General features: G+C 25.9%; 1 protein-coding gene across 1 annotated transcript; it reads right to left on the minus strand.

Moving 5' to 3' along the window:
- Positions 1-5,768: 5,768 nt before the first annotated feature.
- Positions 5,769-17,500, minus strand: LOC145842518 (traB domain-containing protein-like). Its single transcript, XM_082949976.1, has 9 exons — positions 17,389-17,500; positions 16,951-17,128; positions 11,045-11,196; positions 10,595-10,738; positions 10,241-10,359; positions 9,966-10,100; positions 6,494-6,669; positions 6,185-6,293; positions 5,769-6,025 (listed from the first exon to the last, which is right to left on the minus strand). The coding sequence occupies exons 1-9, from the start codon at positions 17,437-17,439 to the stop codon at positions 5,884-5,886; spliced, it is 1,206 nt and encodes a 401-aa protein (XP_082806102.1). The 5' UTR covers positions 17,440-17,500; the 3' UTR covers positions 5,769-5,883.
- Positions 17,501-25,954: the final 8,454 nt, after the last annotated feature.

Here is a 25,954-nt window from a genome sequence, read left to right on the forward strand (position 1 = left end):
TAATATCTCTTATTTAAGTTATACCTTTTGTTAGCTTTGGTTATCTTTCTTTTCTTTTTAAGAATGCAGATGCTATGTTTTTTATCAGACACGATCAAAATCCACCCAGTCAAATTCGAGAAACGCTCACCGATCGAGGGCAAAGGTTAGGGGTAACAGTGACAGTGAAAAATAAAAAAATATATATAAATAAAAATGCAAAAAAGTTATAAGAAAATATTTTTTAAACTTGGGTGGATTTTAAAGGCGGGTGGATATTGATTGTATACCGTTTTTTATCAACCCGATTTGTTCAGGATATTCTATATGGTGTTATAATTGATTTGAAACTACAAATGTGTTTTGATAATTCAGTGCGGTTTTCCTTGCAATTTTTTGAGCTTTTATTATGATTATACCATCTACTTTTAAAAGTACCAACGGTAGATCAAGTATATTTTGTAGATAATATCGTGGTATTGTAGTTTTAATTTTTAATTAAACATTTATTAACCAAAGGGCGTAAATATTTAGAGCGATAATTACAAGATAAGATATTTTCGCTTTTTTTTTGTTCTGCTGTTTTATTGGCTTTTTTTTTTCGTATTATGACTTTGATATTATTCATACAGCATAAGCCAGTTTTATATTCATTTTCTTCTATAACTTCCTAACTAGCATTTTGTATTTTTTGCAGTGTTTGTCAAACTAAAAATCCTCTGCCTAGATTAGCTTTCACGGTTTAGAAGAAAGAAGGGCAGAAATAAAGTATATATATATTTTTTTCTTTTCGGTTTGTATATTTTTATTTCCGGTTTATTTAAGCGTATGGATAAAGTTGGCATTGTTTAAAGCGTTTTAATATGTGGCTATGGAATTGTTAAATATTTATTCATTCTTCTAAATCCTATTTATTTTTCTTTTAACCATTGCTAGGAGTTTTTTTTATTGATACATTTTAGGTGGTTTGATTTGCTGTTTATGAAATTAAATTCGGAGTTTCTATTCCATATGGTTTACTTCAATTTTTAGTCAAGTTTAAAATGTATCTAAGAAAATACAAATAGTTTATTAAAACTGATTTATTTTAGTCGTTTTAGTGTTTCTTTTTTGTATTTTCTAATAAATGCTGTTGTCTTTTTTTACACTACATACTATTAATCGCAACAACAAGTTTTACATTTAAAATTTTTTGGTATTTTTCCTTATATAACACATAACGAATTTGAAAAATAAACCTTTACATACAATAAAAACAAAGTAACTAAATTTTATACAAGTTAATATTCTCGTTTAAAACACAATTTATTGAACAAATATTAGATATAATACACAGAAAACGTTGCTCTATATACTATTATAAACTGTATTATTATTATTTATAATAATATATTTACATAGATATATTATTTTAATTGAGTTAATTCAAAAATTTAATAAGCGCTGGTCTTAAGCTCTGAAATATAGTTGTAAGAAGTATAACTTGATTCAGTTGCAACCTTGTCTGAAACTCTATAACTTATGTAGACTGCTTTTACTATGTTTACCTACGTTAAATTTTAACTTGGTACAGTTCATCAATAGAAATTTATTTTGTAGCACAAAAAATTGTTTAATTAATCTGTTTTAAATTTTTTTTTTATCAAAGTTTAAAAATTAAAGTTTTTCGATGATCACGGCAAGAGTTAGTTTTAATAATAATCATTTGATCTTATTTAGTTATGCCACAAAACTTTAATAGAAATGACTGCTATTAGAGTTTGAATGTTTGTTTTATTGGTAAAAGTAAAGATGATACGTTTAAAATACTAGTAATTTTTTTTTTCCAATAAAAGATCTGAACAAAATATGTTAGTTGAAATATAACAACTTGAACAGTAGTTATCTAGTATTACCATCTATTTTATGAAATTTTTTTAGATCTGTATTAATAATTAAGCATAAAAAACTTCTCGTGTTTTCAATATACTGGGAAGTTTTTTAATTATCAAATCTTCATTTTATATTTTTTGTTAGACGTAGAAGTATAAAAAACTGTTTTCGTGCTAAAGCTATGGAGAACTAATTCATATGTATTCAAAAAAAATATTTAAACTGCTAAGTTTGAATAAGTTAAATATTTTTTTTTTATTAAAAATAATAAACAAACTTTGTTTTCTTTCTCCTTTAGAACAATTTTACGGGATAGACTAATAAGCAAGCAAAAAATGGAAAAGCAAGCAACTTAACTCACTGTTTTTTATATAAACATTAACAAAGTTGTTTTTCACAAGTACTTTCGTACTATTAGATAAAAAATTCTAAATGTAAAACGGCTTTTAATGACTGTTATAAAATCTGTGTTACAAATTAAAAAAAAAACAATTTAGTTGTCATCCAAAGGTTTAGGTTCAAACTCTTTAGCATTTTCAAAAAAATACAAAAAAATTCATGTGGATAATAATATAAATAAGTATAGAAAACATCGGTAAACATCTACAGAGCCTAAGCCTGGAAATTTGTATGCGATAAGACAAGCTTAAGTAAAACAAAGGTTTGATCATACCAATTTAGACATATGATTTATATACACTTTTCTTAGATCGTATTCACAACAAGAGTAAAGTTGTCTTGAATAGAGGATAATGTATAAAACCTTGCACGAAAAAGGGACAAATCTGAAGTCAATGATCATATATACAAACGGTAACTTAATGGTAAAATATTATAAATAGATTGTAAGTTGACTAATGCAAGTTTTTCGGTTGCAACTTACAAAACTATATGCTAACTCAACTTTCTTTAGACAAATACTTATTTTATAGTAATTACTACTAATAAAATAGGTGAGTACGTAGTAAAACATTTAGTGAATTTAATTACTTTATTTTGATTACTTTTACTTACTTAAAATAAGATTTAAAAGTTCTAGGACATAGTAGTTAATCTAAATAAGTAAAGTAAGTTGATCTTTTGTTTTTTCAACTGTAAATGTATTTTTAACACAAAAAAAAACTACCTTAACAAATATGAAAAGAAAATCAAGGCTCGTAAATATGGTCATATAATTTGGTATTTAATTAGACCTCTTTATCATCGAAATACTCAATAACTTACTTTAAATATTATAAGCCACAATTTGTTTTCCCGAAAAACCTTAAACTAAAAAAAAACATACAGTTACACAATACTAATAAGTAGTTAAACTTATTTTAATAAAAACATTGCATTAAAAAGATATTTAAACAGTAGATAAAAGACAAATTGTAAAAAAAACTCAAGCATATAAAATTGTTATAAAATTCTAAAAAATAGGTAAAATTTAAAAGTAAAAAACTATGTGCTTTCATAAAGAAACTACTTTTAACTCTTTTAGGTATCATTTCTTTCAATTGTAAATGTATGTCTAAACCTAAAAGTTTAACTATAACGAGATAAACAATGTAAACAGGCACAAAAAAGACTTAAATGCATAGTAAAATGTACACTTATTTAAAAATTAAAGAACTAATATTAGCTTTACATTTAACAGGTAGTTTCAATTAACGATTGATAACAGTTTAACGAAGAAATAGTATATTATTAGCAAATTTATTAACACAAAAGAAATAAACTAAAATATTTTAATATAATAAAAACAAAAAACAATCGGTACAATTTAGTCCAGACCAATAACATTAGAGCCTAGAAAACAAAATCAATAACGACCGTCCTCAGATATAAAGTAACAAGTAGAATACTTCTAAAACATATAAAAATTTTAATAACAAAATTAATAAAATAGTTTATCTATTTAAATCTTCATTTAATAAATATGTTATTCAGTTAAACCTGGAATCTTCTAAGGTAGTTCTGGTTTTGTAGTTAAATTTATATATAATAAACCTATAAAAAATATAGGTTTATGAATTCATCAATTGTGAAATTTTCTTGTTAAAATCTTATTATGAAAAAACAATGTTAAAATTTATGTCTTCAAAATAATGCTTAGAGTTAAAATATTTGTACCTAGCTTAAATTTTACCAAGTTTTTGACAATAAATATTATTTTTTAACAATTATTATGTCTTTACAATAAACAAATCTAATAATTACTTTTATAACAACATTGACTTAAATTATATTAGTTTTATTTGTTCTAAAACGAGTAAGCAAACCATATCAAGTGTGACTCATCAAGAGTTAATTAAAGATTGAATAAGGTTTTTTATTTTCAAAACACCTTGTCTTATAAAGAACATCAACTGTTTTTAACAACTTAGTTTCTATTGTTTGTAAATTTTCTTACCGGGTAGAATTATTTTAAAGTACTCCGAAAAAGCTATAAAAATAGTTTACGTTTTTTTATTGATTTATTTAAAAATTTTTCTTTTTATCCTTTTTTAATGGATGAGAGAAGATGCATTTAACTCAGTTTTTTTTTCACCATAAGCCACTTTAAACAATTTTAAATCACAAATTAAGCGAAGTACTATCCTTTATACATATTTATAGTTTTATGGTTGTGTAAAGTAATGTTTATGTGCAAAATTAAGTACCCTATAACTGGCATTGCTCAGGAAATATTAATACAAAATGGTCGCAAGACTGAACCTTGTGACACACTTACACCAAACTAACAATAGTTAATTTTATTTCAACTTAATTTTAAGATTAAAGACGTGTTTTAGTGTCTTATCATGGAATTTTACTTTTTCAGCAATATCACTTTTTTCCACGGAATCAAAAGCTTAACTTAGATCTGGTAAGGATCTAGTTTTAAAACAATTTACTTCCACTTACGAGTAAAGCTAAAAAGATATAAAATTTATATCTTTATTTCATGAAGGTAAAGTAGATTATTGTATTTTAAATAAACTTAAATCATAACCAGTATATATTTATTTACAATCGAAGAAATCTTATTTGTTATTAAGAAAGTTTTACAAACATAAATAAAATTTTAAATAGCTTTGCATACTGTTTAATTAATAAAATTTGAAAATAAGGGGTACATAAACATTTTTCAAATCTAATAGGAAAATATATATAGGCTGTGGTTTTGTTGGACTTGATTTCTTTATGACAATATGTTTATTAAGTTTTAATAACCTTAGCCTAACACCTTTCAAATCATAAACTTTAAAGTATGATTTAAAAGCTTTAAATTTTATAAACAAAAAAAATCAAATCAAAATAAAACATAGCCAAGTATAATTTGACGTTGATTATTATTATAAGGTTGAACTAAACTTATATATACACAAAGGAACCATTCACATTTATTATAACAAAGTAAGACATAAAATACTTAAATAGATAATTTATTTTTAAACGAAAAAATTAAACAACTTGAAATAAACAAAGTCATAAATTTCCATTTAGTTTTTTAGTTGTACATAAAATATATTTACTGTCAACAACACAAACCTAATAATAATACATTAACCTCTATTTCTTTTTTACTATATGTTTATAAACATCTAAAACTAAAATATTGTAAAAACTTATGGCATATATTAAAGCATGAAAGCCAGTAATTAAAAGTTATACAGTATAAATTATCTTTAAAAGTTTCTAAATTCAAAAATCAAACTAGTAAGGAATAAATTGCCAAAATAAAGTATTATGACAACATTTATGAAATAAATAATTTAAACATAATAAGCTTAAATAAATGAATGCTGCAAATTGTAGAAATTTGTAGAAAGCAAAAAAAATCAACATTTGCTTACTCATTTATTATATTCATGATTAAACAAGACTTATTAGAATTTCAAAAAATACTGTTATTCTAATAATTAAAAAAAAAAAAGTTTTGAAAAGTGCAAGACTAATATGAAACACCTACTTAAAAATTGAACTAATCATAACTTAAAAATACAAAAAAAAAATATTCAAGTTATATTTGGTTTATCAATTGGCAATAAAAAATTCAAAAAATAATCAAATCCAATTAATAGAAGGATACTTGTCAAACAAGCTAGTCCATGATAAAACTCTAAATATTGTGTAGAATGCAACTCCACATAGACTGCTTTTTATTACAATCTTTAAAACTTTATTTGTTGCCTTCTTTTCAGGTAATCTTTAAATGTAAAAAAATAAATAGAATGTTAAATTAAATTTATAAAATTAACAACTAATTACTTTTGACATACTATTTTTTTACAACACTATCTTTAAAAATCATGCTCATTTAAAGATAACGAAACAATAAAAGAATCAATATATTAAAAAAACTAACTTGTCGAGTTCTTTTAAAGTTTGCAGGGGATCTTTCAAACTGTTAAATATTTTCTCCATTCCACCCACGTGACCCATTCCCACCACAGACACCGCCACGCGGGGTCTCCCTATAGCCGTAAATAAAAATAATCATTAAACTTGAACTAAACATCAACCAAGTTGTGAAAATAATTATACTTATAATTAGATATTTCTTTACTTTTTAATTCTTCTTAATTTTATTATATATATAGTTATTATTTTAGTTATGTTTATTGTACATTTATTGTTAGATTTTATTTGTTTTAAGGTTTATAGGTTTTCATACCATCACGACATCCGGGCATCTCAACTCTTTTGCTGACCACGTGTTTCAGATAAGCGCTCAGGTAAAAGTCCCTTTCCTCCACCACAACTGTTGCTAGTTTGGGTAATTCCCTCGATAATTCCTCCATCAGCTTTTCGAAGATGTCCACTTTTTTCAACTCTTCTATTTCCTCTGGACTATATAGTATTTCGTTTATAAACTTTTGTTTAAATTTTTACTTTTAGTAAGAAATTGGGGCTTCATTGGGGTCGATTTTGGATTTAGGAAAAATAATAATAAATCAAAATAATAAAGCACAATTCAGCTATTTAATTTGCGATATCTTATACAACTTTTTAACATTTAAAGTTAATCTTTTCTAATGAAGATCCTAGCGAAACAAGTTCACTGGAATATATAACAAGTTAATACACTTCAAGGGAGCTATGAAAGTTGTAGAAATAGTATAGTAGTTAAATTGTCAACACTCAGAAAAATGTACGGTCAAAATTTGTTATTATGATATTTAATATACATATAATATGATAAAATAAAATAAGAATACACTGGCCTTTATCTTTTTTTTAATAACTGTAGTATTTATCTTTTTCACAAACAAATACAAAATGTAGAAGTTAAAAAGGGCAATTTAATTCTACACAAAAATTGTAACCACTCAAAACACTTCTTTCAAAACAAGTTCTAACTTTTATTAATGTTTTTTAATGCGTAGGAGTATTTTTGGTAAATGAAATTGATACAAGCAAAAGAAATAATAATTGTTCAACTGGTTTTAGTTTTTGAAAAATATAGCAATTAAAGGTACTAATAATTTACCTTTCAATAAATATGAATCAATATTAAATTACCAAGTTTTGTTCAGAATTAATTTTAAACAAATAATAAATAAATCTTTAGAAATAAGCTTATGTGAAAAAAAAATTACTCCATAAATTATCTCGCACAAAAAAAAAAGACTTAGTTGTTAAAAATTATTCTTAAATTGTTCGCTCCAAAAAGTTTTATAAATTCATGCTTATATGAAGAATAGTAACATTTGCATACTAAGTCTTATCTAATAAAAAAATTATAAAATTTAGTTTTGTTTTAGTTCAATTTTTGAATCATATTTATGGAATTTTGATTTAAAAACATGAAAATTGTCTTATTTTATATTACGAGGAACATTAAGTTAAACAAAGATCAGGATGTCCATTAAACCTGTAATGGCAGAAAAACCTGGAATTTGAAAATTTAGGCAAAAACAACTTGGAGAAACCTTGAATTTTGCACAGTTTCAAATTAATAACAAGGAGTTTCAAACTAAATAAGAAATGAACAAAAACGACTATATTCTTTTTAGAAGTTTATTAATAAAAATACACATTTAAAGTTGCATTTCAGTAGTTTTTTAGCACTTAAACACATGTTTTATCCTTTCATTATGTTTTTACTACAGAAAATAAAAATAAAAAAGGAAACTTGTACTTAAAAAACCTGGAAGAAGTTATAAAAAAAAACAATGGCCCCCATGATAGACTAGTAGGAAAATTCATGATTTTATTTAGTACACAGTGTTTAAATTTTTTTGTAAAAATTAAATAAAATTATATCCAAATAAATAATCATTAGAACAGCAAAAGCACGAATAAATATTATGAATTTATTTATATAAGCAAGTTGATAAAAGTTTATATATTCTTTTTTTTTCAACAATTTAAATTATTTTATATGTACAGTATATAGGTTTATTCTAATATATTTACTATTTTTTATACTTATCTTTAATGAATATTTTTGTGTAATACAGGGTTGCCACAGATCAACCTAAGAAAAATTTACTGACTTTTTCTTGACTTTTTACTAAAATTCTCTTGACTTTTCTTAATCTAAACTCTTAATTTAATCTTATTCTAATATACATAATCAAACATTTGAAACTATAAAGAGCTTTCAATCTTATTTTATACAGGATAAAACAACATTTTTTTGATGAATTTAATTATCTAACTTCCATTACATCACTTAAACCATCTGTGTATGATTAATGTTTTTGCAATAAATATTAGTAAAAATCATCAGCATGAATCAGCAAAATACTTGTATTTTATAAACACATTTCAGTTCTACAGTTCTAGTTTGTATGCAGACATATAATCTTAAATTCTTCTCTTGGTGTAATATTTTCTCCTTACATACTGTTTTCAACCAGAGCTTTGTTAATACTAAACCGTCGTTCGACCTCAGCCTGGTCATTGTGCAACACAAATAATGGTTGCAACAACTTTCCGATAGAAATCAGGGACTTTAAATGTTTCAAAATAGATTTGGTCCAAACGATCTCACTTTGCTTGAAGCTCTTGAACTTTAATGCATTCATTGGACAATTTACCAAAGTTCTAAATTGTTCAATGCTAGCATCACCTTCAGAGTTGGAGAACATTTTTTTACTTTGTTAAGGAGTGCACAATGTTGGTAAAACGCTTAACAACAATTGTGACTCCAAATTTTTCAAGGCTTTGCGGATTTAGGCATGACATATTTTTTACGAAAGTACTTCCAATAGCCATTCTAGCTCCGGAGATTTTCAACCGCTTTTATAACAAATACTTTACATTTTTTGTTGAAATTTAAGACCTTTTGTTCCTCAACTAGGTCTTTTTTCCTCAAATTTGCAAGCAAATTGGTTGCAGCATAACTAAGATCAAGGACAGGTTTTAGGGAAGCTTGATCAACAAATTAAACCTTTAAAAAGTGGTTAAGGCTGAGGTTCGTAACTATCACGTCTTTCATAATTATGCACAGTAATTTAATTACCAAGCACGAAATGTCCTCATGCATAAAGGCAACAACAGGCTGGGTACTCTAGTACAATGTCAATAAAAGGCGAGAGATATCACATAACTAAAGAAACGCAAGAAAACTTTTTTGTATATATCAAAGTTTCACTATGGAAGTAACCTTGCCACAGATCATCAATACTAAAAAGCATAAAAATACTGCTTTTTTAGTAGGGTAGTTATGTTAATAGAGAAATTTTGCAGTTTTATAATTGATATTTTACTAATTTTACCAGATGAAGGCTTTGGAAAATAAGAAATTTTGTAAATTTGAACTGACAAAATCTGACGTTTTTTCAAACTTTTTCAAATTTTCTTACTTTGTTTCAAAAACCCCCAATTATTCCTGACTTTTGTCATTTTTTTTTAGTTTTTCTGACTTTTCCAGACTTTCCTAACCTTATGGCAACCCTGATAATAAAACAAGTTAAAATGGAGAATTTTAGGCAGTGAGACAAAAAAAGAAGCATACATTTTAAATTAGACAAATTTTCATTAGTATGTGTACCAATCTTTAATAATACTTATTTTAGTAATTACTACAATAGTTAAACAAAATAAAGAAAAAAAAATTTAACTATTCAAAATTTTATAAATGTACGACACATATTAAAAAATCTAACTCCTGAAAAATACTTAGTACAGTAACGAACGTGACGGTGGCGAACAGGTCCTGGCAACTTTTCATTATAAGAACGAGCTTGTCTTTGAACGTGAGCGCGTTGAACATCCTCTTCATCGTCGTCTCGATCGGTCGATCGCCCAAGTGGAAAGCACACCCGGGAACTCTGAAATACATTTGTTCTACAAATTTAAAAAATATGAAATTTAAAGCTAAGAGTTATATGTTTCAAAAATGGATAGATAATTTAAATAATCGAGTACTCAAAACTTTAGAAAAATGTTAAGTTTATTTTGTTTTACTAACAGATTAGTTTCTTTGAACGCCGTTCTCATTTCAGAACCCGGAGCCATTTTCAATTGCTTGGTGATGTGGTGTGAGGATTCCTGCATCAAAAACCTTATTGCTCCAGATAAACCTTTTTTCTGTAAAAAAAAAATTAGCTGAGTGCTCTTTAAACAAACGTGTTAACTATAAATTACATATTTCTGACGAAGTTATTAAAAATACCACAATTATTTATTACATTAGTTGTTATATACATTACTAAAACGGACTAAAATTGCCTCAAAAAAAACTAACTCAAGTTTAACAATCGAAAAAAAAATAATAAAACATAAAAAAAATATATAATATTTTGTGATCTCTTTATTTATATACCTCAGCCATTACTCTCTGAAATCTTTCCCATCTTGTTGTTTTCTCGATGTCATTCAGATAGGCTTCATCGTCAAGTTTTAATATGCTAGCCCTTCCCGAGCACAGCTCAACAAGAACTGAGTCCGGTTGAACCATTGATATCACCTGAAATGTTCAAATTCAAATTTCAAACATGATGTATACAAACAAATTTATCAAAATAATCATTTTAAAAACTTAAGTAACAGAAAATAAATGTTAATGAGTAAATATAAAACTCTAAAAGAAAAATTTTACCTTAAATGATTGTGATTCTTTAGCTCTAATTAAACTCTACAAAGTAGAATTTAAAAAAAAACCTATACCCTTATTGATACTCTTACATGAAAATTAAAACATTTAGACGAATAGATTTGAAAACTTTCTTTAAAAACAAAGTTTCATAGAAAAGGTTGCATTATCAGAACCAACCTTTCTAACATCTTCGCAGCTTTTCTGACTGAAATGAGCGGTGCCGACCACGTAAGCAACCCCGCCACTGTCGCTGCAGTGAAACACCTTGCAAGTGGAAGGCAGGTTGCCAACATTCACTTGCTGCTGGCTCTCATGCCTCAACGTGGCAGCTGTTACGTTTATATTTTAGTAAAGCAAATAGAAGTTGTAAAATATGATTTTAATTTAGCAGCTTGTCTATACTTAAGATCTTATATTTCTTTTTAATATATATTACTACTGGTTTTGATCTACTTTAATTACAAATATTTTGTCATTATACTGTTGACTATGAACAGGGTTGCCACTGGTTTTATCAATTTTTTTTCTAGATTTTCCATATTTCTTCAAGGTTTTTAAAAGTAGACATTTTTTGGTCTATTTTTAGTTTAAAGTTAAGGTAAGAAACTGTTTTAAATAGTATAAAAACATTGAAAAGATACTGTAGAGCTACTTTAAATATGTTTTTTATGTGATAAATTTTTAGAGTTAAACCAAAGTTTTACTACTGAATATGTGAAAATTGTTAAAATTCCAGGTTTTTTCGTGATTTTTGTTCAAAATTCCAGGTTCTTTCAGGGTTTATTTGCCTAAGTTGTCAAATTCAAGGTTTTTCAAGGTTTCCATGTAAAGTGGCAACCCTGTATGAATCAATAATTTTATCAGTTTTTTTACTTATAAGTCAAACTGTATGAAATAAAGTGTCAGTTAAAAAAAGACTTTACTTAACTCTTATTTTTTTGTAAAAACTTTTATTATAAGTTCTTTTAATGATAGCAAACACAAATAGAATAAATTCTTTAAAAAAAATTCAATGGTATTATTAGGGATTTACTAATGTATTGTTTTTAAAACAATAATACATTAAATAATTCTTTGACATAAAATCAAAAGTGCTATCGAGACAAAGCTCAAACAAACTATGATACAAATTTAATTACTAGTAAAAAATTAGTTATTTTATACTTCATTTTAATAATAACTACAAAAAGTCATATGACTCTGATATAAAACAAAAAAAGTCTAAAACCTCATTTTTTTACAACATTCTTTTAAAATATTGATTGATAAAATAGATAACAAAATTTTCAGACCACAAATTTACATTAAACTGTTGTCTTTTTAGTAAATAATAATTCAACAAAATGCCTTTGGCTATTACTTGTATAATTCACAAAAACAGAGAAATTTAAATCAAACTTTAAATGAAATTTTCTTCAAGTTAATTGTTTATTGAAAAGACTAATTAAAATTATATAGTATTAGAATTATTTACCTGAGATGAAAATTTAAAGCACATAATAAGCACAGTGGGCCCAAATCACTTTTAACTGGAAATAGAAAACTAAGTTTTGTAAAAAACCTTTTTTTTTTAAGATATTTCAAATTTTAATTTTTCCGTAGCCCAAAATTTTATCTGTTGAATTTTTTAATCTAACAAAAATTCCAATTAAAATAAAGGTTATCAGGCCTTAAGTAGTAGCTTACTAAAATTTTTTAGCTCTATGCTTTTAAAATAAGAATATAGGTTTATTTAAAAACTAAAAATGAGGCAAGTTAAACCTATGTTTTTTTTTTTTAAAAACCTAAAATGTTTAGTGTATTAGTTATTTATAAAATTTTGATACTAAAAAATATTCTCAACTAAAAGTATTTAATGAAAATTAACAAAAAAAGTTCTATAGGGTGTTTTTGAAGATTCATTACATATAACTGTTTAAAAAATCAAAAATTCTTAACTTTTGGCATTAATTAGAACTTTTCTATTATATTATTTTTTCTTTAATTTTAATCAATCTGCGAATTTAAATATATATATATATATATATAGAACTAAAATACACAAAATAAACTTTTGCTTGGGACAGCTGTTTCTGCGTTTAATACGCGTCTTCAGCCAAGTTTTATTCAATGAAAAACAAACTTGTAAGTACAGCAATAAAATTATACAAAATTAGGTATTACGTAATAATAGAATAGATAGTTAATTTTTGACAAAATTATTAACAGAGTTTTTAGATAAATTGTTTTCGATAATGTATGCAGCCAGTTTGTAATTCGTTTCTTTTGTTTAGAGATTCAGATTTTTTAATTTTAAAATTTCGATTTTTTCCGCATTGCACAATTTACATCCGTTTTTTAAACTATACTTATTTATCGTTCTTGTTAATATTTCCCACTGAATTTTAAAATTGACCTTGTAATTTTTTAGTTTCCAAATGTACTGCGACAATGTTGTCGTATTTTTATGTTTTTCGTGTTTGAAGCTGTACTTGTGCTTTGTGTAGCGATTCTTGAATGATAGTCCAGTCGAGCCGACATAAAACTTAGTCTGATTTTCAGTTATGACTGTCGCTTTATATATAATATTTTCCATTAGGCAACTTCCATTTACCGGGCATTCTTGTTTTTTTGCAGTCACACATTCGCCTCTCTTTGTCCTGCGTGTCTAACATCTTTCGATTGTGTGTCATTATAAGTTGTTTCATGTTTGGCATGCAGGAATAGGACACTTTTAGTGTCTTCCTGTTAAAAACTTTACAATATGGATGGTCTTCAGTAAAGTTTTTGTCCACAATCTCTAGGAAGCGCTTCCCAACCCGTGTTGCCACACTTTTGCAGAATGGAGCATTGAAATATAAAATATATCTTCTCCTTCTTTTCTTGTTCTTACCCTTCTCGCTTTTGTGGCTATAGGCTAACTCGTGATCGTACCCACTTTCTCTTATAGCTTCCTGGTATTGCTGGGTTGTTTCCTTAAAAATGCTTTGACTGCTAGAAATCTTCTGGAGGCGGTTATTCACTGCGACCGGTATGTGTTTTAAAACATGCTCTGGGTGGTTTGACTTGCTATTCACATAAACCGTATGCGCATTTGGTTTTCTATACGGCTTATGGCTTTCATTTTGAAGATCTAAAGTTACATCTAAGAAGTCTGTTACAAACAGATTGGCTTCGATAGTGACATCAAAACCAATGTTCTTAAAGACTTTTCTTAGATGTTTGACTTTTCTCTCCATATCTCCATTTTAGATATATATATATATCTAATTTGTTCTAAAACTTTATCTTGCAAAACAGACTATAATATGTTGATTTTTCTACTTTTAGATTTATAAAAGAAATATTCCAATAAAATTATTAAGCTATGAAAAAGTAATAAAATAATTTTATTTTAAAGTATTTTTCTAATTATTATTTATTTGATCATTAATTTTTTATCTTTTATAACATTAAAATTTTATCTAAGCTAAATCTCTTTAAACTGCCTCACAATAATTAGCATAACTTTTACTATAGAGACTTTTTTAGTTTGAACCTGCAAATGGATAGAATTTTATCTTTCTAGCCACAATTTTTTTTATTTAATTGAAAACATCTTTATAGAAGGAACATTCTTAAATAGCAAAAAAATTACAAAAATCATTTTTTTTTTTTAATGGTCTAGATAAATTTTACACTTAGTCCATTATTTATTAATATTTGAATATTTTGAGTTTAGATATTTTTTTATACTTTTAAAACAATTTTAAATCATTTAAAAAATGTTTTCGTAAAACTTAATGTTTCTAGCTCAAAACAAAGTAAATTAAATATTTAACATTTTTAGTCTATTTTAAACTTGCATGAAAACTTGTAACTAAAAACTTCTGTCCATATCTTTTTACTGAAAACTTCTTTAAAAATGACTAAATATTAAAAGTTGAGATAAATTGTTATTAGCTTTAAAAACTGACTAAAAATTTATATTTTAAGCTTTCATATTAAAGCATATGTTTTTTTTGTAAAAATAATAGCTTCTCCGATATTCCCTTTAATTAAAAGTTTTGATAATATATAAACACAAATGAAAAAACATTTTTTTAGCAAAAGTTTTTTATCCAGTTTAGTTTATATATATTCGAAAATATAAATTTAAGCGTTTGTAAACAAAGATCCGAGCGGACAAGTTCACTGGAATATAAAATAACAACAAATTAAACAGTATTCGTTCTTTATTACACTAACACATGTTTATGTGTCTTAACTGGTTAACACACTTCAACGTAGCTCTGTAAAAAAAATAAATACTGTAAAAGCAGAATAGAAGCTAAAGTAGGTACATATATATATATGTGTTTATTAAAAATAAAATAAATACTTTAAAATATTGTAGATTAATGGTTAATAACAGATACAATACATAATGTTAAATCCGACTGTTATAAAACTACATAATAGTTGTAAAATTAAGTCTAATGTATAATAAAGTAGAGTAAAATACAAAATAAAATAACAAATCATAACATAAAAAAACTTACAGTAACCTCTCGCTTATTTACGCATATTGTGTCTACAGAAAAAATGCGTAAAGATACGAGATGTACCAAATATACCAAATATACGAGACGATATTGCTTCTAGTTAAAAGCAGACTGAGGACTTTCCAATTTTAACAATTTGTTTAATTTATTTATAAACATAAAAACAAAATATAAAACATACATGTATTAAAAAAAAGGATTCAAATTTATATAAAATAACAGTACTTGTATAAAAATATTACAAATTTTAATAATAAGAAGTTTTTATCTTTATCTTTGTTTATGTGAGACTTATTTAATTTAGCAAATTCAGTTTAAAACTAAGCATTTGTTTACAATTAAGAAATGGTGTGGTGTCTTTATTAAAATTTGTTTCTATAGCATTTTACAAAAATATGCATTTGGTGAATAATGGATTTCTTCTTTTGAACAAAAATATATGAAATATAAGAAAAAAGTTAAATAAAAATTGTTTTTAACTTTCATTATTTAACACAGTCATATATCTTTCAGAATATTAATTTAATCTCTTATTAATAACAAATTTCTGATATACTGAGGTATAACTAAATGTTTATCAATTAGTCACGGAACATAAGTTTACAAAGTCTAAAGATATAAAGAGGTGAGTTGGTATTTGAAAAATGTTTTAAATAAAAAATATACAATAAACCTAATTTGTGCAATATTAAAAAAAAATATTTTTTTTTGAATTTTTTAGAATTGTAAAATGCGTAACTAAACGATAGTGCGTAACGTCACAAGTGTGCGTAAAGATGCGAGAGGTTACTGTACATGAAAATCAAGAAATTACTGATTCAAAATATTTAAACGCTGCTAATCATTGAAAAAACACAATAATTGCGTCACAATATTACACTTTTATATTTTTTTACTTTTTTTTATTAACATCTAAAACAAGTAAATTAACTATAAACTAACAAACTTATTATTTTTGTAAATTAAAGCGTTTATTAACAAAGATCCGAGCAAAACAATTTCTATGGAATATATAATAATATTTAATAATTTATGAAAGTCGGATTTAACATTATGCATTGTATCTTTTATTAATCTATAATAATCTATAGTATTTAATTTTAATTATAATATACACCGATACATACTAACTTTAGTTTCTATTCTTTCCTTACAGTATTTATATTTTTACAGAGCTCTGTTGAAGTGTGTTAACCCGTTAACACACAGAAACATGTGTTATCGTAATGAAGAAAGAATAGTGTTTAATTAGTCATTATTATATTTTAAAACTCATTGTGGCCGTATAACAAAAAATAATTAAAATTTTGCAAGTAAGAAAAAATGGCTTGTACATATTTGTAAGAACTAGATAACTATTTTAAGTTTTTTTTTAAATATACATAAATTTTTGAGTTGTGGCCCTTTTTAAACATTTTTTTAAGAATTTGAATTTTCTGAAATTGAAATGTCCAAATTTAAATTGTCATGCACCCATTGTAAGTATATAAGGTATCACATAAAACTTTAGTAAATAGTCTGTCGAAAGATCTTATAAACAAAGTTAACTGAAAATGTTTTTATACAGTTAGCATTACAAACTCATTAATTGCCGGTCAACCCAAAGCTGCTGTTCGTCCCTGACTGCAATTTCATCATCAGACCCTTCATCACTGGAAGAAATTTCTTCTGCCATCAACTGAACTTCGAGGAACTCTTCGTGATCTCTGTTCATTACGTCATCTTCATCTTCACTGTCTGGGTCATCCAAGTTTACAGCCTTAAAAAAATAACAAGTTTTATTATTTTGTTAGTTTGAGAATAGTGCAGAAAAGCATAGTTTAGCAAATAGATAATACAACTGTTTTTTGATGTTCCTATTTTTAATTTAATAAATATTTTTTTTTAAATTACTTAACAAAAATTTAGTAGTTTGTCAGCTGTTAATCTATAATTTAGTTAATAAGTAGTTCCCTAACAAAATATATTTTTAATTTCTGATAAATAAAACTAAACATAAAAAAGATATTGCAAACTAACAGGAAATTGTTTTTCTGCTATTAGAGGTAATAGTGAAAGAAATTGCTTCATGTAGTTTGTTCAAGTTATTTTTACAAACCTTGCAAAAAGTTTTTCTAAAACTAATAAATCTAAAGGTTTCAGCTTTTTGATCAAAAGGTTTTAGAAAATAATTTATATTATGATCTTTTTTTAAGAATTGAAATAAGTAAAAACAAAAGAAAAATTGTCAAACTTTTTTGTTTATTTTTAAATAAACATAATTAAACAAAAAAGAAAACTAAAATAAGAAATAGAAAATTTAAAACAATTGTTATTATTTTATTAGAAATATTATTTTAAACAAATATACAAAGGACTATTCTGTTAATAAATTCATCTTAATGGTTTAACTTTTCTGTGCAAAGAAAAAATGATTGCTAACCAGGTGCTATTTTTGATAAAAATGAACATTTAAAATAGAATAAAACTTTTTCAAAAACAAATTTTCAAAATTTCAATGTGTATATGTAATATTTGCCATACTTTTTAATTAATTATAGAATTGTCAAAGGTTTTATTTAATTTTTTCCAAGTTTTTTAATTTCTTCCTTGGTTTTTTAAAGAATAAGATTTGGTTCATTTTTAGTATAAAATTAGATTTAAGGTAAAAAACTGTCAAAAATAGTATAAAAACATTGAGAAGATACTGTAAATGTATGTATTAATAAATAAAAACAATGATTATTTTTTTAATGACAAATTTTATATCTGATCAAAACTTCATTACTTTAAATGTAAAAACTCTTTAAACTTCCAAGTATTTTTGCAAAACTTCTCAAGTTTTTATAAAATTTCAGGTTTTTTGGCAACCCTGTAATTCACAATTTTACAACTTAAAATTCATTGAACTTTAATTCTCAATAGATTTTGAAGTGTTTAAAAGGTTACACTAAGTAAAACTATAATCTTCAGAGAGATAATGAGATTGAATCAAAAAAAAAAGAACTGTATAGCTAATTCGATTTTACATCAAACACTTGTGTATAATATTCGTTTAAATATCTAATATTTATAATTGTATGTTCATATTGTTATTTAAATCTGATAGGAGTGTGAAACTTGTTCAGTTGTCAACTTTTTATTAAACTTCATGTTAAAGATCCAAGTATCAATATTAGGGTGCTTAGAAAAATCCTGACCTTTGAATTTTCAGCTTGAATTCAGAAGTATCACAAAAATGTTAATACCCTGTAAATTTTAGCTGGTTTGAAGAAGCATAGTACAGGGAAATCAATTTTTCTGAAAACAACCCCTATGTAAATTGTATGAGACCTTAAAATTTCAACCTTTAGAGTTTTGGTTGAAATTTTCTCTACATGTAGCAATTATTACAAACAACACCATCTACTTAATTTAAGAAACTTTAAAAAAAATTATGGAAACTATTGATTTTCTGATATCTTTTTTTTTTTATTAATCTAATTATTTTTCAAAAAATCAAGAAGTATATATAAAGAACTATCTAAAAATATTTTTGTTAGAGTTCTAACTGTGTAGCCTAACACTAGAATTTTTTGCAAACTTTTCAGACTTAAATATCAAAATATTTATTTAGATGAGGCCCTAGAGCAATCATAAAAGATATTATTTAGAACTTGAAATGTTATTCAACTACTATAGAAATATTCAACATTTTATTTATAAGAGCTGGGTTGCTTGTTATTTTTAATATAACTTTAATTGCAGGAACACTCATACACTGACTTTATAATACTCCCCTTATAATGACAATTATACTTACTTTTTAAAAGTTATAAAATTTTTTATCACTTCTTATTTTGAATTTTAAACATTAAAAACTAAACACTAAAATAAGATTAACTTTATTTTTTCAAATCTTATTAATTATATAAAAATTAAAAAAGAATAGTACATTTATAAAAAAAATAATTAACTGAAACTAAATAATATTCATATCAAGGTGTTTATAATATCATCATGGTTGTAGCTTCAAAAACCAAATGCTTTTTTTAGAAAAAAAACTATTTAATAAAAAACTTTTTTATTATATTTATTTTATCTATGTACTATACCCTCAGTCATATTCTGAGAATTAACTAAAAACTAGGCTTTAATGACATGCAAGCGCAAACTAAAAAGCTTGAACATAATAACTGATAAGTTAGAGTTGCTTGCAAATGACAGCGCTAAATGGAGATCAACTGTACCCAAAAGATTAAAAGAAAGAGAAAAGGGATACTTTAAGAAACCAGGCCAAAAATAAATGAGAAGCATAATGAATATTTTTGATCTTTAATTATTTGTACTTTTATTTTTTATTTTTTTGTTTTATTTATTGCATAACTATGCTTTTCAATTTGTTGTTATCATTTATTTTTATTCTCTATCAGGGTTCCCACTCTTGAGCTCAAAAATCTTCCCAAGTGACCAGAAATTTTCCTGAGTAACCTTAAACTTCTTTGGGTTTTTTTTAAATCCTTAAAAACATTTTTTTAATTATCTAAAAACAATTAAAAACTGGGTTAACTAAATCTCATTCTATATCTAGTAAAAATATTCTAAGATGTTTTTTTAATCTTGAAACTTCTCTGAAACTTTTAGATAAATCAAAACTGCCATGAGTTTCCCAGAGATTTTCTATAATTTAAAAATTTCCTGAGTTTCCCTGAGTGTGTGGCTGTAACAAGTTGTCCTTTGTTATTTTTGATTTTGATTTCTACAACACTTAATTGTAATTTAGCGCTAAAGAGTAATTATGTTTGATTATTGATTTGTGTTATCAGTTGTTTAAAAACTTAGTTAGTGTATGTGTATATTGATTTTGTTTAACAAAACACTTGATCACAGTTATTGTTAGAATTTGATAAATATTTCTGGCAGTAAATAATTTATAACTTGTGATAATAGTTGTAATGAGTGGCTCAGATAGTACTTTCAGAGTTAAACGCTCAAAAAGTGTGGCTGAAAAAAGAAGCCAAGCTATTACTTCTAAATGTAGCAACTCTAACCAGACTGGGTCTGTTACAAATGGTAACTTGGATTCTACAAGGGACATGGGACCTTCTGATACTACAGACCTAGGAAGACCAAACTCTTTAAATTTAAGAAATGGCAGTAGTGCTATGATGGCAGGAAACTTAACTTCTACATCAAGAAAACCAATAAAAACTTTAGAGGATGAAGTAAAAGAACTAAGGTTGGTGAATAAAGAACTTGAAAGACAAAAAGCAGCTAGAGCATTTGAAAATAAATTACAACAGCTGCGGCGCAAAACCAAGAACTAACCAGGCAGATGACTCAAGTTGACCGGAGTGAAGAGATAGATGAAAGAATAAGAACAAGTCATGAACAAAACAGTGTTGGCAATGGACAAACTCTTTCCAGAATTATAAGAGAACTGTTGCACTCCAGGGAAAGACAAAACTACAAAGAGGAATATGAGAGTGTATGTAGCATAAACCATGACTCAATTAGACAGGGAGATCACAGACTCAAGTGGCTGAAGACTTTTAAGTTTGACATTGAAGAAGCAAAAGCTCAGTTCTTGTAATTTTAGGAGAGAATGGCCATTTATGGCATTACTGATAACACAGATATATACTGGATGCTTTGCAAAAATGGCCTAAAAATGACATGTCAGTCTATTTACGATGCACAGAACCTAATAATAGAAACTTTAGTATTTTACGTAGATATCTCATGGAAAAAGATGGAGTACTACTAAGGGTCTTATTACCAAAAAAGCAACTATACTCTGTTAGTGGCTGTGACCTCAACATTGAAGTAGGAAAGTGGCTTGCTAATTTTAAAGACAAGGAAATGTTGCAGAAATTTCATTTTTGCACCTCATACCAAAACATTAAAAAGATAAGATATCCAGTAGCCTGTCACTAGGTCTTGAAGAATTTAGAAGATATGTGATGTTAACATGTGACTTAGACATGATTAAAACTAAAGATAGAACAAGGCAAAGCAGTTGTCTCAAGAAACAAAACCAACACTAGTCATACCAAAAAAGAAATAAACTGTCAGGTCAACAGGGCAATGATGGGCAAAGAAATGGTAGAAACTTCTTTGGTAGATGTTATAATAAACTAATTTAGCAATTCTCATACCAAAGAAATAAACTGCCAGAAAAAAAAGTTTTTTATGGTCAAGGATATGCTAAAAATTCATCTAATAGGTATTTCAAGAAACAAATACAAAATCAGCATTTCTCTTACCAAAAAAGAAACAAACTGCCAGACCAAAAGTTTTTTATGTACAAGGACATTCTAAAAACTCTTTTGATAGATATTTCAATAAACAAAATCAGTGGTTCTCATATCAAGAAATAAGATGCCAGTTCAACAGGTCAATTATGGGCAAGGACAGCCTAAGTCTAAACAAAACTATCATAAAATCAAAAAACTCTCAAGAAAATACAACCAACAGAGAAAAGATGTTTTGCAACAGCAGCAAAAAAGCAAGTCAAATTTTACTCAGAACTCCCATAATTCAAATCAGTTGTCAAATCAGCAAAAACAAAGTTTAATAAAAGCAACAACACCAATAAGCATACCAAAAAAGAAGAGTCCAGCTCACAATATGCCTACTAGTACTACTGATGAAAAAATTACCAGACCACACAAGATGTCACCCACTAGTTTGAAGTTTGATTTAAAAAAAGCTTTATTTCATTCAAAGACACCCACCCCCAAAACTTTATGTACTAATTAAAATTCCTCACATAGTAGATTGCAATCCCCTGGTTTTAATTCTAAAACTGTGAATTTTTCTCCTCAAGCAGTGCATTTTGAAAGCAACTTAATCAAATTTCAGAAAAATGGGCAGTTCTGGCCTGACATGAAGTTTAAAAACATATCAAAAATTGCTAACAAAATAAGTAACCAGGTAAGCCAAATGACATCTAATATCTTCAATTCCATGTTTCAATTGGTAAGCCTTCTAACAACAGTCAATCCAAAAACACAATATCTTGGACTTTTTTGCTTAAAATATTTTTCATGTAGTAGGAAATATTAAAATAAAGTTCAGAAAATACTCATTAGTATTTGTTTGGTGAATGAGAATATGTTTAGTGCAGGTCTTGTTGCAAGGAAAGCTTTATTAAGTACAAAGTGCTCAAGCAAGTACACCCTGACACTGAAATATCTAGCAAGGTCATAAGCATCATTATCCTTTCATTGCCGCTGAAGCTTCACGTATGGCTCAGTGCAACAATTAATTCTTCATCATGTCTGGTTTTGGTAACGAAGGAAAAGGTTTGAAAAAGGAGGCGCTAAACGCCATTGTAAAGTTTTTTGTGATAGCATCCAGGGTATCACCAAGCCTGCCATTTGCTGATTGACTTGTCTAGACGGTGTCAAGCGTATTTCAGGCTTGATTTACAAAGAAAGTTGGAGTGTGCTGAAAGTATTTTTGGAAGTAGTATTTAATGATGCAGTCACTTATACTGAGCATGCCAAGCGCAAGATAGTCACCGCTTTGGATGTTGTATACGCATTAAAGCGTCAAAGACGTACTATGTACGGTTACAATTGTTCTGGTTAAGAGATAGCCAGTGGAAGCGGCAGCTAATGCTGAAAAAATAAAAGGAACTCTTAAAAGGAATGATTATTTATGTTTGTTGTGATAAGTTTTTGTATTAGTATTTGTAAAAGTTTGTTAAGTATATAATACTTAATTTTTTTACTTCAAGTTTATCTTTTAGTAAAAAAGTTATAAACACCCCTCTAATGGTCTTCAGTAAGAGGATTTGAGAAAGGAAAATGTAACAAATTATTATGGCCATATGGAGGTAAATCATTTTTTCAGTTTCATCTTATAATTTAAAGTCTTAACTAATTTCTACATATGCTACCAGTTTCTTTATACAGATTTAAAAAACTAAAACTAATGTTTGAGATATAGGTGATTAAATTTGGAGAGTACAATAGGTTCATAAAGGGAGGAGAAAACTATATGGAAATAAGTAGAAACATATTAAAATTTATCTGCTTCTACGTTTTTTGAGACAAACACCTCAAATTTTCAGGAAATGTACCTTGCAATATTTTAAAAATTCTTCAAATAAATAAAATGTCAAAAATACACTTTTTTTTTTTTTTGTAACAAAACTTTAATTTTTTTATTCTGTTGCAGAAGATTTTTTTTTAATTGCAAGAAACATTTCTTCGAAATTAGAGGTGTTTATCTCAAAAAACATAGGAGATATATTTTTATTTTTTTTTTATTTATTTGCCTGAAATGTATAGAAATTTGTTTTTACAAAATCAAAAAATGAATGCTAGAAACTTAGGCTTACTTAGTTAAGAAAAATATTTTCTGGTTAGTATTCTACACAGCACTCTTTTATGCTAAATATCTTTAAGCTACTTCATATAAAATCTATATACACATTATCTTCAGAACATCAGGAAGTTGAAAGAAACTTTTTTTAGTGCACACAACATAGTAATATTTTGTTTCAACCCATCACTGCTAAAATGGTTTGTTATGGGCATCACAAAATTCTTATATTCTCCTTAATTGTTTTTTTTTTTTTAAGTTTAATTTTGATATACCAAAAAAATAAGAAATGCATAAATACTTTATTGCATATAAACACCATGAAAACTAAAATTACTTTGGTTCATCCTTGTGTGCATGAGATACAATTAAGTATTAAATTATTTACTTATTAATTTATTAAATAATTAAATAAGTATCAAGAGAAAACTATAAAGTTACAAGACCTTGAATTTATAAAGTAATACAAGTATTTAATAATTTAAGACCAACAAAAGACTGTGGTACCTACCTACAATTAAATAATGTATCTTAATTAAACAATTATGTAAGACTTGTGAGAAATTGTAGAATTAAATTAAAGCTAATAAAACTCAAATAGGTAACAAACTTAAAATAAATTCTTGTTAAAGCATGAAACATATTTTTATTGTAAGTAAAATAAGTTCAAAGAATATGAGATGAATCAAAAATCAAATTTTCAATACATTGTCAAGTTTACTTATTACAGTGAATCAGCTGACTGTACAAAAAAGTTTACATCAGGGCTTAATAAAAAAAGAGAAGCTGTTGATATAGCTAATCTCAAGGTTTAACAAATAAAATACTTTTTTTTACAAAAACTTTACTTAACAAAACTTTTATTGTAAAAAATAAATATTTTATCACATACAGTAACATAATTGTTTTGGTAGTATTTAATTTTGTTATACGTTTTTAAATGAAAGTTCTATAAAACTATTATTAATAACTAAAGTTTTGATAAGCATTTGAATCTTTTTTTTACGACCTTTCTAGGCAAAACTCTGTGTTAAGTCATTAAAGTATGAACACATTTTTATTTATTGTAAATTTATTTAGGTTTCGATAAATAGTTTTCGATATATAAAACTGGAGTTAAAAGTTTAGTTATATAAGAAACGACTTTATTTTTTAGTTAAAAAATTTATTTTTATCTCACATATTATATAATTAAACATATATATACGTATATTTATTTATATACTGTAAGTAACATTACTATCTAAAATTTCATTTGACTATTTTCTTTAAATAAAGTTATATTTTAAAAAGTATATTTTTTCACAAATGTATCATCAACTTCGACTAAATTGTTATTTTTTACATTTTCAAACAAAAAGCAAAATAAATAAATGTTAGGTGGTTATTGCTAATTAAACTATTAAGCAACAAAACTGAACTACTTTTGTTTAATTTATAACGCATTTTGAGGTGTCTTGCCAAACATGAACTTTTTTCTTTTAAATATGCAACAGTTTTTATGACAAATTTAAAGCTTCACTTAAAATTTAAATTGATTGAGATTGTACTAATAACAATCAAGAAAAACTAAGTTCAAAAACAACTTTGAAGTTAAAAATATCCTAAACTATTCAACAAGTTTTGTACAAGAACAAATTTAAATTTTACCTCATAGTTTGAAACTAATTTTATGTCACTGAACTTATAAATTAACTAGCATAAGAAAACACAAAACAAGATATTTAAATTTAATCATTTTTGTCAACAACAACTTAAATTGTTTTAAAAGTCTAAGTTTAAGAGCATTCAAAATAAAATAAAATTTTAAAGTCGAAACAGGTGAAAATCGCACGAAGACAAAATTTGCACGAAGGGTCAATTTTGCACGAAGATACTTTTACACGAAGAAAAAATTGCACGAAGACAATTTCAAACTAAGGGCCAATTTCGCACAAGTGATAGTTTTGCACGGGAGTAAAAATAAACGAAAAAAAAAAACTAAAAAAAAAACTAAATGATAAATTAATAATAAAAAAACAAGGAGAACAAAAAGTTTACGACCAAAGGTAAGGTTTCGGGTCTTCGGGATAACAGTTATAGTAACAATAGAAATAAAACTGATAAAAACTACTATTAAAAAATAAAAACAAATAAATAAGTTGTTAACTAGTTTTTAAAAAAGAAAAAAAGCTACCGACCGAGGGTAAGGGTTAGGGCCCCTATAAATAACAGTGATGGTAAAAATAAACAAACAATAACTGATATAAAATAAAACCAAAATTAATTAATAAAAAAATAAAGGTAAAAAAAT

Source organism: Thalia democratica, chromosome 8, assembly GCF_965202585.1.
Source record: "Thalia democratica chromosome 8, ktThaDemo2.hap1.1, whole genome shotgun sequence".
Taxonomy (NCBI): domain Eukaryota; kingdom Metazoa; phylum Chordata; class Thaliacea; order Salpida; family Salpidae; genus Thalia; species Thalia democratica.

What these genes read in the sequence shown, in the direction of transcription:
- LOC145842518 (XM_082949976.1), bottom strand. Translation starts at nt 17,439, where the DNA reads ATGAAGCAATTTCTTTCACTATTACCTCTAATAGCAGAAAAACAATTT. An exon ending in TAGCAGAAAAACAATTTCCT is followed by an intron (nt 17,129 to 17,388) that starts GTTAGTTTGCAA and finishes TATTTTTTTAAG; the next exon opens with GCTGTAAACTTGGATGACCC. An exon ending in GCTGCGAAGATGTTAGAAAG is followed by an intron (nt 10,739 to 11,044) that starts GTTGGTTCTGAT and finishes TGAACATTTCAG; the next exon opens with GTGATATCAATGGTTCAACC.